Below are 15136 nucleotides of genomic sequence, written 5' to 3'. Positions count from 1 at the left end.
AGGAAATTTTTTTTGACTTATTTATATATTGGAAAAGTTATTTTCTGCTATTTTATTCCTCCGTCCTAGTTGAAATGAAATGTGGCTGTATGTGGACTGAAAACAGTTCAAAACCTCTGCTCTAAAGGGTGCAGCAACATATTGCTGATGTCTTTTTTATGGATTAAGTTTCATTTTGAAAATGCTGGCTTGCTTCCTGATTGAAGCTCTCTTGGTTGCTGTGATGCCTTATATTCAATATTGAAGTAATTTGTGCTTTTGCATTTTGGTGTCACAATAGAAAATGTCCTTTCACATCGAAAAATAAAGACAACTTTTGTTGAAACACACGTGCTTTTTTCCTTAAGAACCACTCCAGAAATGAATGCGCAAGGACATGAGGCACAGCAGAATATCACGCATCATCTCCACGTTTATGCCTCACCTCGTGTTCACTCGCCCTCTCCTCTTTCTTTCGCTTTATTTCTTTTCGTTCGTACACTCACACACACGCACGCACGCACGCACGCACGCACACACACACACACACACACACACACACACACACACACACACACACACACACACACACACACACACACACACACACACACACACACACACACACACACATTGATCCATCACAGCCTTGTTTGCTGCCGCTCCGTCTGACGCATGCGCACGGCCCGTGCTCCGCCTCTCCCCGCCGTCCCCATGGCAACGCGCGGAGGAGAGCAGCCATAGCAACAGGGAGACGGGGCAGGCATCATCTCCGGAGTAGGCAGCATCTCCGGAGCAGACAGCGCGGAGCCATCCGTATTACGCACGGAGGGTGGCGAGAAGACAAACAGCCACGCGCTTTGGCAAACAGTTTTCAATCTGCTGCACGTAAGTGTCACGTTTGACCTCTAACAGCAGCTGTAGTGGCATGTCTGACAGAAGCTTTGAGTTTTAAGACAGGAATCGTGCTTGCGGGAGGGTTTCTTATATACCAGGCTGCAATATGCGCCGGCCATGCGGCTGAGCGGAGTGATGCGGCTCTTTGTAGCCCGCTCCAGGTTCCTGTATTTCATCTGATTATCATATTTTCTTTATTTTCTGCGTCGCTCTTCACAGTCATCATGAAGTTCGTGGTGGTACTCGTGGGAGCGGGAACTCTGGCCTTCCTCGGCGCGGTCATCTGCATCATCGCCAGTGTTTATCCACGAAAACGCGCTGCGCCTCTCGGTGACAACGGCACCTTAACGTCGGAGTCGCTGCTCCAGCTGGAGCCGGGCTCGGTGGCGCACGCCGGCCCACTGGGCGCGCTCCACGGTGCGGAGTCGTACGACGGAGGGAACGGACTCGGCGGCATCGGGTTGGAGGTCCCCACTCTCAACGAGCTCAATCTCGGGGAGGAGACCGGGGGAGGGACGGCGAAGCAATTCAGCTTCAGTCGGCTCATCTGCACGCCGGTGCCGGTGGGAGAGTGTAAGACCAAAGATGTGCGACAGCGGCAGCAGCAGCAGCAAGCGGACCAGCCCCTGTACGGGAACGGGGATGAAGACCTCCGAACCACCGCCGAGGAACTCCGGCAGACCGTCCTGCAGCAGAACGACCAGATCCTCATGGATCAGAGGACCATCCGAGAGCTGACGGGGAAGCTGAGCGAGTGCGAGAGCGGCCTGGAAGACGAGAGGAGCGTCCCGGAGCGCAGCATCGGGGTTTGGAGCGGCAATCGCCGCGTCATGGCCGGGGACGACGTGAGCTCGTCGTCCGCCGCTGCGCAGCTCCAGACGGCTCGGGCCGTGGAGGAGCTGGCCAGGGCCATCATGGACTTGAAGGACCGCATCGAGAAGCTCGAGGTAAATGGAAAGAGGAGGGGAAACTTTGGTGCGAACCTGTTGTTCTCTCTGTTTAACCTCCGGTTTGAGTTTTGTTTGACAGCACGAGATTTAGAGAGAAACTAAAGTTATGCTTAATCCAACTGAGTCACTGTTATCCAGCTTATATTAGGTCTCGTGTCACATCCAGTACTAAGTAAATTGTGCCATTTATGTAGAGATAGCCTCTGTGTTTTGGTAAAAGTAAAAAGAAATAAAAATATGCGTAAAGCATGCGTAATTTCTAACAAAAAAAAGAGACAAACTCAAAGTGTCATAACTGTGATTTACGCACAGGTAACAACAAAAAGACAGTTCCTGAGGCTTCTGCTCATCACTTCTTTCGCTCTCCCACAAGTTATCCTCCCCCTCTCACTCTTTCATCTACCTCTCTTCTCTGACAACTCGTGACACAAGTGCCCCTCATCTCTTTGCGCATGCTCCACATGGGCCCTTGGGAAATCTTTCCACCTGCTTGGCCCTCAACCCCCCCCCCCCCCCCCCCCACCCCCCCCCCCCCCACCCACACACACACACACACACATCGCCATCATGTCAACCTTCTCTACCCTTTACCTCTGCATCCAACAGAGGGATGGAGGCATAAATAAAAGATGAACCTGGGTGGACAACAGGAAAGAGGCTGGTGGAGGAGGAGGAGGAGAAGGGGGGGCGGGGAGGAGTTTGTTTGAGGAGGGTCAGGTTTTGTGTGTGTATGAGTGCTGAGATTGAGACATAGACACACACACACAGACATCCCACATACACGCACAGTGCTGCATCACTGCCAGCCCCTCTCTGAACAGAGTCAGTTACAAGGTTGCCTCCGTCAGTGTGAATTTATATCCTGGATGTCCAGGTCTGCTCCTGCCTCAGCAACTCCCTTGATATTATATATCGCCCTCGCAGGTCGTCTCATCCTCACTAGCAGCCCTCTCAGTCTTTGCCCCTGCTTCAACAACTCCTTCTTTTATCGACATATGCAATGCATACTAATGCCTTCTACTGCTGAACGGTACAATTGTCAATGCAACAGCATGATTAGTGAGCTCATCTGTGCTATAATAAAGTTAGGAACAGGCTGAGCTCATTGTTTTTATGATAAATTTCCACCAGTTCCTTTTTTTATTGAAATACACACTAGAAAGCCCAACGGTCCTGCAGCCAACTGCCACATTAACATAAACACATCCTGCAAACAGTAAATCGTTGTTTAATGTCATTATTCAAGTGCCTTTATGACCGACATGAGACAACAATAAATCAGATGTGCCAAGACTACATTCTTCACTTAAATGGACCTAAATAGATACAATCTGATCGGGAATGTGTTTCTGTCCCAATTCTCTCTGCCAATTCTCAATTCAAATTAAAACTAATAGATGCAGAAAACCATTCGGTCTTTATGTCACATATGATTTATTTGAGCTGAAATCAGTTGTAATCAGTGGTGACGGATGGGAATCACAAATCGAATTTACATATGAGGAATAAATCTCTGAAATGTATTCTTTAAAATGGAGGAAATTAAAGTAACATCTCATGAAGTGAAGTACAGATAAATGAAACTGAATTAGAATTCCATCCAAAAAATCTATATATACTGTATGTATAAATTGCACTTTTCTGCATCATGTGGCAGTAGTGAGTGAGATTGTAATATACATTTTTAGTCCAGCTTATTCCCAATTGTTTTTAGTTAGTTTTATTAAGTTAAGTTATTTAATCCGCCAATTTTTTGATGCACTGAGCACACACGAGATGCTGGATTTACAAGACAAGCTAAATTCAATAGCTATACAGTGCAATGGATATACATACAAAACCTTTGATTATCCCAAGTGAGACAGAAAAACAAAAGACAGGAAACTCTAAAGCAGAGGTGTCAAACATAAGGCCCGTGGGCCAAACCCGACCTGCAAGATGCTTCAATCTGGCCAAACCATCGATAGAATTGTACAAATTTCAAAGAAAACATATCTTTTTAACAAATTTCTTAAATGTAGTGAACACAATATAACACTGAGACTCAAATTGAGATATCAGTGATGCTGCCATGAAAACTATCTGCCTCATTGCTATCAAACTAGCCTCGAACCCTTGCTGTCAGAGTGAATTTGTAAAAACACCATAATGTAACAGCTAGAGGAGAAGTTGTTTTGACATTTCACTCTATTTTGCACCAGAATGTTAAAAACTCAAAGGTTATTAAGCTGTATTTCACCAGTCTGGCACATTCAAAATGAAATTGGTGTGTATGTGGCCCCTGAACTAAAATGTGTTTGACTCCCCCAGATCTAAATATTCATAGTGCTGAGAATGAATCTGAATAAAAGCAAGATAAAAGTCTTAATAACTGAAACATAAATAGAGTATTAGAGAGGAAAGTGTTGCCTTATTGTGCGCTAGAGATTGAAGCAACCTCTCAAAGTACATTTTCTCTCGTTGCTGCTGGATTTGCCATTTAAACCTGGATGTTTCATTTCTATATTTGTAAGGTCATGACGTGTTGACGTGCATCTTTTATTTTGCTTCCTTTTTGCAGGCTGAGATCGGCCCTGCTGCCTTGAACCTCACTGACACATCAGGGAGCTCGAGCAGCAGCAGCAGCAGCAGCAGCAGCAACAGCAACAACAGTGGTGGCAGCAGCCCAACAGGGAACACCGGTAAGGCTCCAGCTACACCCCCAGGTGGTGCAGCCTCCCCAGCCACTGGGGCCGCCTCCCCTGGGAGCCACCGCCGTCCCACATCCCCAGCCTCCCCTGCTCCCAGGCCCCCAAACAAAGCTGGCGCTCCTGGAAGGGGAAAGGGCACGTGGAGGGTGGAGGACCTGGAGGGGGAGCTGGAGAGGAAGATAAAGATGCTGGAGAAGGAGCGACAGGCCATGAGGAAAGAGACGCAGGGCCAGCATGAGAAGATCAACCAAGGAATCGACACCGTCAGCCATCGCGTCTCCGAGCTGGAACACAGTAAGTCTGAGAGCGGAAGAAGACACGGGGATGTAAGGATGCCCCAGTGTGCAAGGGGAGGTAAACAATTGCATCATAGGGGCTGATGTGGAAGCGAGCTCTGCAAGAGAAGGCTGAAATGAAAGTTTAATGAGCGCCGTGGGTGAAGTGGGTCATCACAGCAGAGGGAATACACTGTAGATTAGAATAAGATGATTAATGAGAACGAAATGTCAAACGGAGCCTGAGGCTGCGAATAAAAGAAATACAGCTAAAAGTAATAAAGTAGAGAATCAATTATCTGAAATCATTCCCTTGCAAACCCTATATCATGTCTGTCATGCATTTATCTCACTTTATGGCTGGAGGGGAGGCGATCTGGAAATGTCACACACGTGATCATGGCTTTATATCTTAGATTTCAAAAGGCGGTCAAGATGACAGTCAGTGAAAACTGCTGGGAAAAAGTAAGAGGCGTCTGGTAATTGGACAAGTGGAAGAGGAGGGACTGAGAGTTTTCAAGGTGCCAGGAGGAAGAAGGTTAATAAGGAGGGGGAAAAAAAAACACTTATCCATTCTCTTTTCAGCCCTGTCATTCTTTCAACCTTCCCAACTGTCTTCTCTCTAAGAGCTGCAGTGTGGCCTCGAGTTAGAGATGCTCATCATTAACTGGAGCACTTGAGTGTTGTCAGACTCTCTGTGTGAGTGTGTGTGGGGACAAACTGGCAGGGACAAGTGACAAGAGAAACCCCAGCGTCCTTGTGTAAATTGGCCATTAGAGCATCGTCCCTCCTTATTCTCGCTCGCTCTCTGTCCTCGCGTCTCCCCTGTGCTGTCTTAACTGCTTCTCTTTATCCTCTCCACAGCCCTGACAGAGCCGTCCTTCCCCGATGGCTTCGTCCTGTCATTCCCCATGCGGACCAACTACATGTACGGCCTGGTCAGGAAAGAGATAACTGAGATGTACGCCTTCACCGCCTGCGTGTGGCTCAAGGCCAAAGAAGGGGGCATCGGGACTCCCTTCTCCTACTCTGTCCCGGGGCAGCCCAACGAGCTGGTGCTGCTGCAGGGTGTGCACAATCCCGTAGAGCTGCTCATCAACGACAAGGTAACTGCTGCTGTCATTCTAATGGAACAATTTGGTGAGGTTGAGCAAATTTATGTGCGATAAAAAACATTTCATGAGTGGAAATAATAGTTCCTTTTGGCAAAAAGCATAAATATTTTGGTCTCTTTAGGTTTCTTTGTAATTACTCCAACAAAATAGCCTGTCAAGGTAATCGTTATTAGCGTATCACGGTGCTCCACGGAACAGATCAATCTGTGACTGCTGGTAATCCGTCAATAGACCTGACCAATTAGCAGGAAACAGACTGCATTAACTGAAATTCCTATGACAGAGCCAATCGGTGTTGCTACTGTCAATTCGATGAGATTAATCCTTTTAAGTAATGTTTGGGGGTGATTCTCTTTTGTTTCAGGTGTTTACTTCTGTTGATCACTTCTTTTTGATAAGATACCGAAATAAAAACTCAAATTGCGCCCTTGAAAAAGTCATTAAATTGTCAGAACTAAAAGAAAGGAATAAACAAGAAAATAGCATTTTACCAGAATCATAAAAGTCAAGGGCAAAAGGCAATATCAATTTGTTTTTCATCTTTTTTTTATTGAAAAGAAAACCTTGTCAAAGAAGGTCACGAGTGCAGGTAAAGTAAAGTACATGTCCACATTGTTAGCGGTGGGAGTCACAGCAAACATATGAAGACGGAATGACAAAGAGGCGAGCTTTATATTATACCTCAGTGTTTACCTTTTATAGCACTTACCTATACAGCTCCCGCGGCAGACAGCAGTGGAGGTTTATTGTACCGAAGTTGGGGTCAGAACCGCTCACGGAGTGTCGTTTCGTTGACATAAATCCTGGATTTGTGGATACAGTATCCACATTCTGCCTAAATTACAACCCACACTTGTCCAATGCACTATGGTAACGCACTGCGTTGCTGGTCTGTGAACTTGAACTCTCACTTTGTGAAGTCTGAACCCTGCTGCTGTCTCTTTCTTCCCGTAGGTGGCACAGCTGCCTTTGTCCCTACCGCAGGACCAGTGGCAGCACATCTGTGTCAGCTGGACGCTGAGGGACGGGGTGTGGAAGGCCTACCAGGGGGGGAAGATGAAGGGGAGAGGGGAGGGGCTGGCTGCCTGGCATCCCATCAAACCAGGGGGAGTACTCATACTGGGGCAGGAGCAGGTGAGGCGCAAAGATGACCTTATGGAATACTCGCCGGGTTGTATTGGTACAAGTAAGCCATGCAGTATTGGACCTGATACCCGGTATTGGTGTCGGTATCAGGGCATCCCTAATAGCCATACAAAGTAATGAAAGGATTGTGAGGTTAGCTTTACTCAAGAGCATTTATAGATAGGAGAGATTAAAAAAATATGTGATTTAATCGATTGATGGAATGACAGCTGAATGAACAGATGGAGTAATGAATGGACAGATGGAGTAATGAATGGACAGATGAGTAAGGAATGGACAGATGAGTAAGGAATGGACAGATGACAGACAGGGAGTGGATGGACAGACAAAGTGCTTGTGTCAAATCAATCACGAAGGTGGTTGTGGACAGATGAATAAATTAATAGGTGAACGATAAAGTCATGGACAGTTTATGGATGAATGAATGGATAAGTTGTTGATGGATGGAGAGACAGATTGAACGAGAGGATGATAAAATAAATGGATAGATGAATGGCTGAACCACCAGAGAGACTCATGCATGAAATCCCATCACTATTAGCTTTTCACACATTAATGAATCGAGAGAAAGCTTATAGTTTATGTCCTCACACTGGGTTGACTCTGTCCTTTATTAGTAAGACAACAACGTTACATAACCAGTATGAAATCTGACAATATCCTCAGTCCCTGGAGTCAAAAGAACAACCTCGTTTATTTATGAAATTCCAAAAAGATGAGAGCAGGGAGTCCAATTTACCAAGATGGTGAAGTGATGCAACAAGTCTTGATTTAATGGATATTCTTGGAACCACATTAAGCTCCTCGGCGGACGACTGATGAATTTGCTGTTGTGACGGCATGTTGACAGGATTTTGTGAGGAAAATCCCAGGGCATCCCTCTTAGAGTGGCGCTTCTGCAGGGGAGGAAACCTTTTTAATCTTATTTGGGTGGAATTGTCAAGACACAACATGGCTGTGGGTGGCTTAAGCTTGAGCTCCATTTTCAATATCATTAACTAAAAAAAAAAAAAGAAGCAGACCCATGTGGTCAACATTTGCTGTGATGTTGGTGTAGTTCTGGAGGCTGATAGATGCTGTTCGGTTATTTGACACGTAAATGTTACACCTCCTCAAACTCAGTAACTTCTATGTTCTAATGTTTGACATGGTGAAAGATATCCCATATTGTTGAGACTACTGTTGTTTTAACTGTACTTGCATTTCCATACTAAGTGTCCGTTGGTTATAGTATCAGGCTCAATTTCAAGGGAAAACGGAAAACTTTCGTTTTGTTTTGGGTGGCAATTCATGCGACAACGGAGCTTGAAGAAACTACAAACTAAAGAAAATGGCTTCCAAGGTGCAATTCTTTGAAAATGCGCTCACTCTGTCTCCGTGGTAACGGAGACGGATCAGGGCATGTCAGATAAACCGGGCCTCATACTCGTTCTACTAACAAATGGCTATGTCTATTTGAACTCTATCATATGAATAATCACAGATATGAATAGGAATGCCTTCATGTTAAAGGGGAGTCTCCAGGCAATGGTTCACATGATGCTGCCATAATCTGTTTATTGTGTCATATTGATTGTTGCGAGCAACAAAAACAAAAGCATTTTTTGGAAGATATATAGGCCTTTTGACAATAGTTTATCTTGCTGACGGGATCTATAGAAATGTCCATTGATCTAAGCTGAAGTCTCTTTAGTTTCCAGTAACAGAAAACGATGACTTTGCACAGATATCCTGTAATAAGTTGTATCAAAGGATCGCTTGAAATATTGTCAATTCCATAAAATCTGAATCATCACAACAATTGCCTGTGGGTTGCAAAATTGGAAGGATTATAAAGGTCGATTCATGACTGATTACAAAATGTTCCACATAAGAAAACCAAGCTGTATTGCTGGTAAAGAGGATTTTTGCCTTGACATGCGATGATACTGACATCCAACGTCTGTTTGAATCCTACTGAAGGACACGTTGGGCGGACGGTTCGACGCCTCCCAGGCCCTGGTCGGGGAGCTCTCTCAGTTCAACTTGTGGGATCGAGTGCTGAAGCCTGCAGAAGTGGCCGCCCTGGCTGAATGCAGCTCCTCGGCGCTGGGCAACATCGCGCCCTGGACCGACCTCGACGTGGACGTGTACGGCGGCGCCACCAAGGAGTCGTTGGACCCCTGCCACGCCGCCCAGAGATCCAGCCCCTCCGGTCCCAAACAGTGAAGGCTGACGGGGAGAGTTCAGCCAAGACGGTTTAGTTTGATTGGTCATTTCAGGAGGCACATCAGATTGGAGCTCAATATATTTACTTGTTTGGGAGGTGAAACTTGCTGCTGGACTGACGACAACATGGCGATATTAGGTTGTTCAAGAGTGGTGTATCCGTTTTGGGGTTTTTTTTGTGTTGGTGTGTACACTCATGTGTTTACTTCTGCAGTGAGATACAGCGAGTTTAATTCACAGAATCACCTTAGTGAAGGCTGCATGGGGGGGATCAGCTTCCCAGCATGAACTATTTGAATGGAGACACTGCATTGCCGATTTGAATGTGGTTGAATGTTCCCACCCTCTGGAACTGGGTCTGGAAACCGACCGTAATGAACGTTGAACTGCACAGTGACACTATGTTTTTGTCTCTCCTTATGTTGAGTCCAGCTGGTTGAGTTAAACGCTACAGCAGATTTGTGCAACGCTCTTGTGGTAATCTTATCACTCAATGGGAAACAGAATGAGTTTTAATCATTTCTAACTGTATATGACCCTGTTGAGCAATGTCAATGTGCTTCTATTTTTTTTTTTCTATATTGCCTACATGATTTGGTAAAACGGTGGTCTTATAAGTGTGTAATGTGCAATGTACCAATGCTAATGTTGCTCTGTGCTGATTCCGTCCCCCCTAATCTCTGTAGAGTGCTAACTCCCGTCACGGTCCAGCAAAGTCAAAAAGTTGCAACTCAGACGAAAGCCCTCTCAACTGATGTCTGGTATAAACACTTCATGTCTAACTAAGCACCGATCAGACACTAATGTTATGCTGAGACATCTCTCGACTGTAAACCAGATGGATTATAAGTCTGTTGGGACAAATGTTTTTCAGCAAAGTCACACCTCTAGCCACTGAAAAAAAAAAAAAGACGAAGCCATTTTTGCATATCACAGTTTGTGTCCCCAGACTGCCCTTCAGCACACAGATGTCTTCTCTGGTAAATCATGTTCTCCCTGGAGTTGTTATGAGGTGGATTCGTTCCGTTGTGATCATTTTGTGCTTAACATCTGACTCTGCGCAGAACAGCCTGAAAGCAACTTGCTTTTATCCACTCACACTTTCTGTTTTTATTCCCATCAGGAGCCACAACCTCATGCCATGGTCATTATTTCGCCAAACAAAGGGTTGATAAAACAAAGTAGTAAATAGAAAAGAAATCAAGTGTGTGTATGAATCCAGCATCGGCTTGTCTTGGAGCCTCATGGCTTTTTCTGTCAACATATTCTTAACCCAATTAAACAGGTTGAAGATGCGTCAACTGCTTCTTCCGTTTTATTTATTTTGAGAGACTTAATATACAAATATAAACACAATCTTTTTATTTTAGACATTTTCCCTTCAATTACAGGTGCATTTGCTTGCGACAATACCTGCTACTTTCTAAATGTGCCATTACAATTACCACTTGCCTGATCATGTAAACTGTACTAAATACTTTTACATATTAACAAAATACAGCTGGGGTTTTTTTTCACACTGTAAAGTGCCATGTGGATACTATAATAAACGACGCACAGTATATAAACTAAAGTGAACGGCAGACTTGAGAACTGATTCATTTTTTTAGGAGTCATATCCATGTTAATCTGATTCATTTTACTGATCTCATAGGCTTAGTGCAATTAATCAGATCGTAACTGGACCTTTGGTGGCAATAGTAGCAATTATGATATTAACAATATTGAAAACCTAAAGAGTTACACAGTCTGGATCAGGATGGTAGGATAAAGTAAAACAAACTACTAAGCTTTTCCCAAGAGACCGCACACGATACTTCATATCGAGGAAAGCACGTTATGTACTCATTTCAACCCCCAAAACACATTAATATAATTTCCATAAATGTAACTCAAACATATTATAGGCTTTTGTAGAATGCCGTTTCTGGTGACTCCACTCTCTTAATATTCAACCTGTGATAGATCAAGTTTCTCAGAGGTGTCAAACATAAGACCCGTGAGCCAATACCAGTCAACAAGTGGCTCCAATCCGGCCAAACCACCAAGCAAATAGTACAAAATTTCAAAGAAATCATAGATTCTTTTAAAAACACACTTCTTAGAGACCCGAGCTGAGATATCGGCCATGTTGACAGGGTGACTTTGGAAACACATTCATAATGAAACAGCTATAAGCATTAAAAAAAAAAGGTTTGGGGGGATATTTCACTGTATTCTACACCAAAAGTTTTGATTAAAATTGCTTTTATGTTGAAATTGTAGTCATTTTCAGCTGTAATTGTTTGTGTTAGCAAAAATATAGAAATTTTCTTCATTTATACTCGTCACCACTACAAAAAAAAAACTTTATAGTTTAAATTTAAAGGTTATTATAGCACTATTTTACTGGTCCGACCCACACAAGATGAAATTGGTCTGCATGTGGCCCCTGAACTAAAACGTGTTTGACACCAGTAAACTAACTGATGATGCCTGATCATTTGATTAAATCAGCTTTAAAAAAAAAAGCTATGATTGAACCAGAACCAATACACCTCCTAAAAACAGTTAGCTTTAATGCCTTCAAACTGCAAATCACTCCACATCAACTTACTCAATATTCCGCATGTGCACTAAGCCAGATTGAGATCAGCGAAAGCCCACAGGCATCATCACAGAAGTGATCTACACTGTGTGAGCTTGTCTTGATTCTCTGGTTGGCCACTGAAAATGTCTCCCATCGACATTGTGCAGCAAACAAACTGTGATCAGGGCTCAGCCACTGCTCTTTCTCACTTAATACCTCATGCTATTGGTCCCATGCGCAATTTGACACTTGGTTGTAAAGTGCCTGCCTGGGCTCCTCAGGCCAAAAAAAAAAAGTTTTTTTTTTTTTCTTGTTGTTGTTTCCTTCTTTGTCTCTTTCTTCTTCAACTTCTCTCCGTCTCTCTCTTTTTGTTGATGGCTGTGACAGTGTAACGCTTGTCTTTATTTGCATCTTAATGGAACTATACGATGTTGTGAAATAGGTGGATCAAAACTAATAAAATGGTTATGACAACAGTTCTGGACTGAGTGCTAAGAATGCAAAAAATAAATGTGTGTGGGTATGTGGTTCAGGTGTGAGTGACGTTAAGGGGAACTCAGGCCCCGTTTACATGACAAATGAGGACACAGCAGGCTTTTTATTTTTCTCCTCAGAAATGTTTCACGTCGACACAGCAACAGCATGAGCACTGAAAACAAAGTAATAGTTATCATGCCAGGGGATGAGTTGGCGATTTTTTCTTTGTTATTTGTAATGAAACCACACACACATGTGCAGATACCTACTATTTTTCAGAGATTAAACTCAAAATTACACAATTACTGTACAAAACAAGCTTAGACAAAATATGGCCGCAATTTTCATTGGAAATTTCTATATTTTAAGATGAATTGTGGGTTTAGCTTCATTTTGATAGCTTTTGTGGCGACACATGTGCACTTTATTTTTCAGGGTATCCATGCGGTTTGTGTATACAATCCGTACTTTTTTTCTTTTCAACATTCATTCAGCTTTCTAAACAAACCTCGGCTTTCTTGTGGCAGCTAATCCAAGTTGGATTGCTATTCCGGGTGACTCATCCATAAAACTACCAAATCCCAGGAGAACATGGACTGGGAGTCATGACACTCCGGAGACCGCCACTGTGGTCATTGTTCATCTCCTCACTCACATGAAGAAGAATTATTTATGCTGTGGTGCGCATGCACTGGAGCAGCGTTTTCGAAATATGGTGTTTTCTGCCGTTTTCACTGAGACAGAGTGGGAGTGTTTTCCAAAAGTTGAGTTTCCACGGAGACGGAGTCAGAGCGTTTTCATAAGGTTTCAAAAAGTTCCACCTCAGCAGCTGTTTCCATAAAGTTACCTTTTCCCCGTTCCGATGGAGACGGAGACGTTATCAAAGCGTTTTTGAAAAGTTCCACCTTGGGAGCCGTTTTCATTGGCTCTCGCCAACAACGCAATGAAAGTTTTCTGTTTTCACTTGAAAACGTTGTGCAAACGTGTCCTCGGTCTGCTTCTTCATGCGTATCATGAGGACATTGTGTTTCTGAGGGGGTCAAAAAGCTGAGCCTCATTATTATTCAAAGTGAAAATGAAGACAAGTTTAAAAAGTAAGGCTCAGTTGTTATGAAGAAAAGTAGCAGTTATGGTAAAAGTAAAAGTGAGTCTGCATTAATTACTGCACATCGATGTAAAGTCACTGAAACAAGATTATGTGCTTGGGCTGTTATTGGATTAAAGTTTAGAGAATCTCTCAAAATCCATCAGTACATCTGGATTTTACATGCAGTAAAACTTTAAGCCTTCATGACCAAACACACACACACACACACACACACACACACACACACACACACACACACACACACACACACACACACACACACACACACACACACACACACACACACACACACACACACACACACACACACATACACACACACACACACACTTTAGAAAGTTGACTTGCGTTTCAGATGTCATTGATTCCCCATAATGCGGGAATGGGTTTGGGTCCCAGCTCATTCCTTGATGCCCAGACTAGATTAACTGAATCTTTGCAGTCAGATGCGAATGCCCTGACACGTGTCTGTGTGTTTGCATGTAGAGAGTTTTTCAGCAGAGACGCCACAGAGCATCTGATCTTTGGTGTAGACATAATAGATTACTCACACGTTTAATGAAGCCCGTGTTGATTCGTGACCGCTCGTCAGCCCACACACACACATTTCTTGGCGTAACACTCAGCTGAACCGTAATCTTTCACTCATGAGATTTCATAGTGTTTTATTGTGTCACTTAATCTTCTTTATTGTTTCCTTTCCTCATAATTTTAGTGCTATGAGCAATCGGTATGACTAAAGAACTACTGTTTGGATTTCTTTACACTGCGATCATTTGGAAAAATATTTCCACTGCTACTGTTTTTCTTACGACTGATCCCTATTAAGAAGCTTTCCATGATGAAGACTCTTTTTCCTGAAACAGTTGCCCAATTGGTATTTGTAGACAACATGTAGATAACAAAAGGTAGTATTCACCTTAAAGTTACTTACATTTAGTCAGAAAGACTTATTTTTACTTAAATCCATAAATTTTCTCAAGAAAAAAATAGTGTTTGTAGCTCAGTGTCACCAAACTCTTCCAATTTGACATTGTGCGTATGCTTATTGTTGGAATCATGACAGTAAATTTGAGCTTGAGCTGCATCATGGTCAGGTAATGGTTACCACTTTTGCCTCACAGCAAGAAGGTTAAATTTTGGATTAGAGGCCATTACATGTTCTGTTTACTCTGGGTACTTGGCTCAATTGCTGACTCTAACATGATGTTGGGCATGGGGTAGTTTGCCTCTCAGTGTTAGCCCTGTGTGGTCCTGAGGGATTGAACAGAGATTAAACGTGCCGTCACATTCACTTTTCCAACCTTCTTTACTTTGGTGTGCAACAATGTTGGTCCTATAGAGCAGAACTTTCCAACCTGTGGTCTGGGCAATTGGGGGATTACTTGAGTTGATTGGCAAGATCCAATCTTCTGAAGTTGCCAAAAATGGATTTGCACATCAGGATTCTCTCTTGACTCTCGAGCCGACCTGGGAAACTTTCCAGCAACTTCATTTTGAAGAATTTCTCTTTTGTAGGTTTGTAAGAATGGACGTGCCCACTGGTGTTTGGCATCAATGTAATAGATCAGAAAGGTCAGAAAGGTCCACAGTCATTGTTAAAGGCAATGTGTTGCTCCAGAGAAAAACATCAAGGACTATTATATCAGTTTAGCTCCAATCTGTGGGAGTCTTTTCATCTATAGTCTAAACGGATTTATTCTGTTTATGGTGAAAGGGCAC

General features: G+C 43.5%; 1 protein-coding gene across 1 annotated transcript; it reads left to right on the top strand.

Moving 5' to 3' along the window:
• The first annotated feature begins 725 nt into the window (after window positions 1-725).
• On the top strand, window positions 726-12113 carry nptxrb (neuronal pentraxin receptor b). Its single transcript, XM_080462694.1, has 6 exons — window positions 726-867; window positions 1096-1823; window positions 4387-4810; window positions 5656-5897; window positions 6861-7040; window positions 9015-12113. The coding sequence occupies exons 2-6, from the start codon at window positions 1101-1103 to the stop codon at window positions 9258-9260; spliced, it is 1815 nt and encodes a 604-aa protein (XP_080318820.1). The 5' UTR covers window positions 726-867; window positions 1096-1100; the 3' UTR covers window positions 9261-12113.
• Window positions 12114-15136: the final 3023 nt, after the last annotated feature.

The sequence above is a fragment of the Lipophrys pholis genome, assembly GCF_963383615.2.
Source record: "Lipophrys pholis genome assembly, chromosome: 5".
NCBI lineage: Eukaryota > Metazoa > Chordata > Actinopteri > Blenniiformes > Blenniidae > Lipophrys > Lipophrys pholis.
The sequence above is the reverse complement of the archived record's forward strand: the minus strand, read 5'-3'. Positions and strand labels throughout refer to the sequence as shown.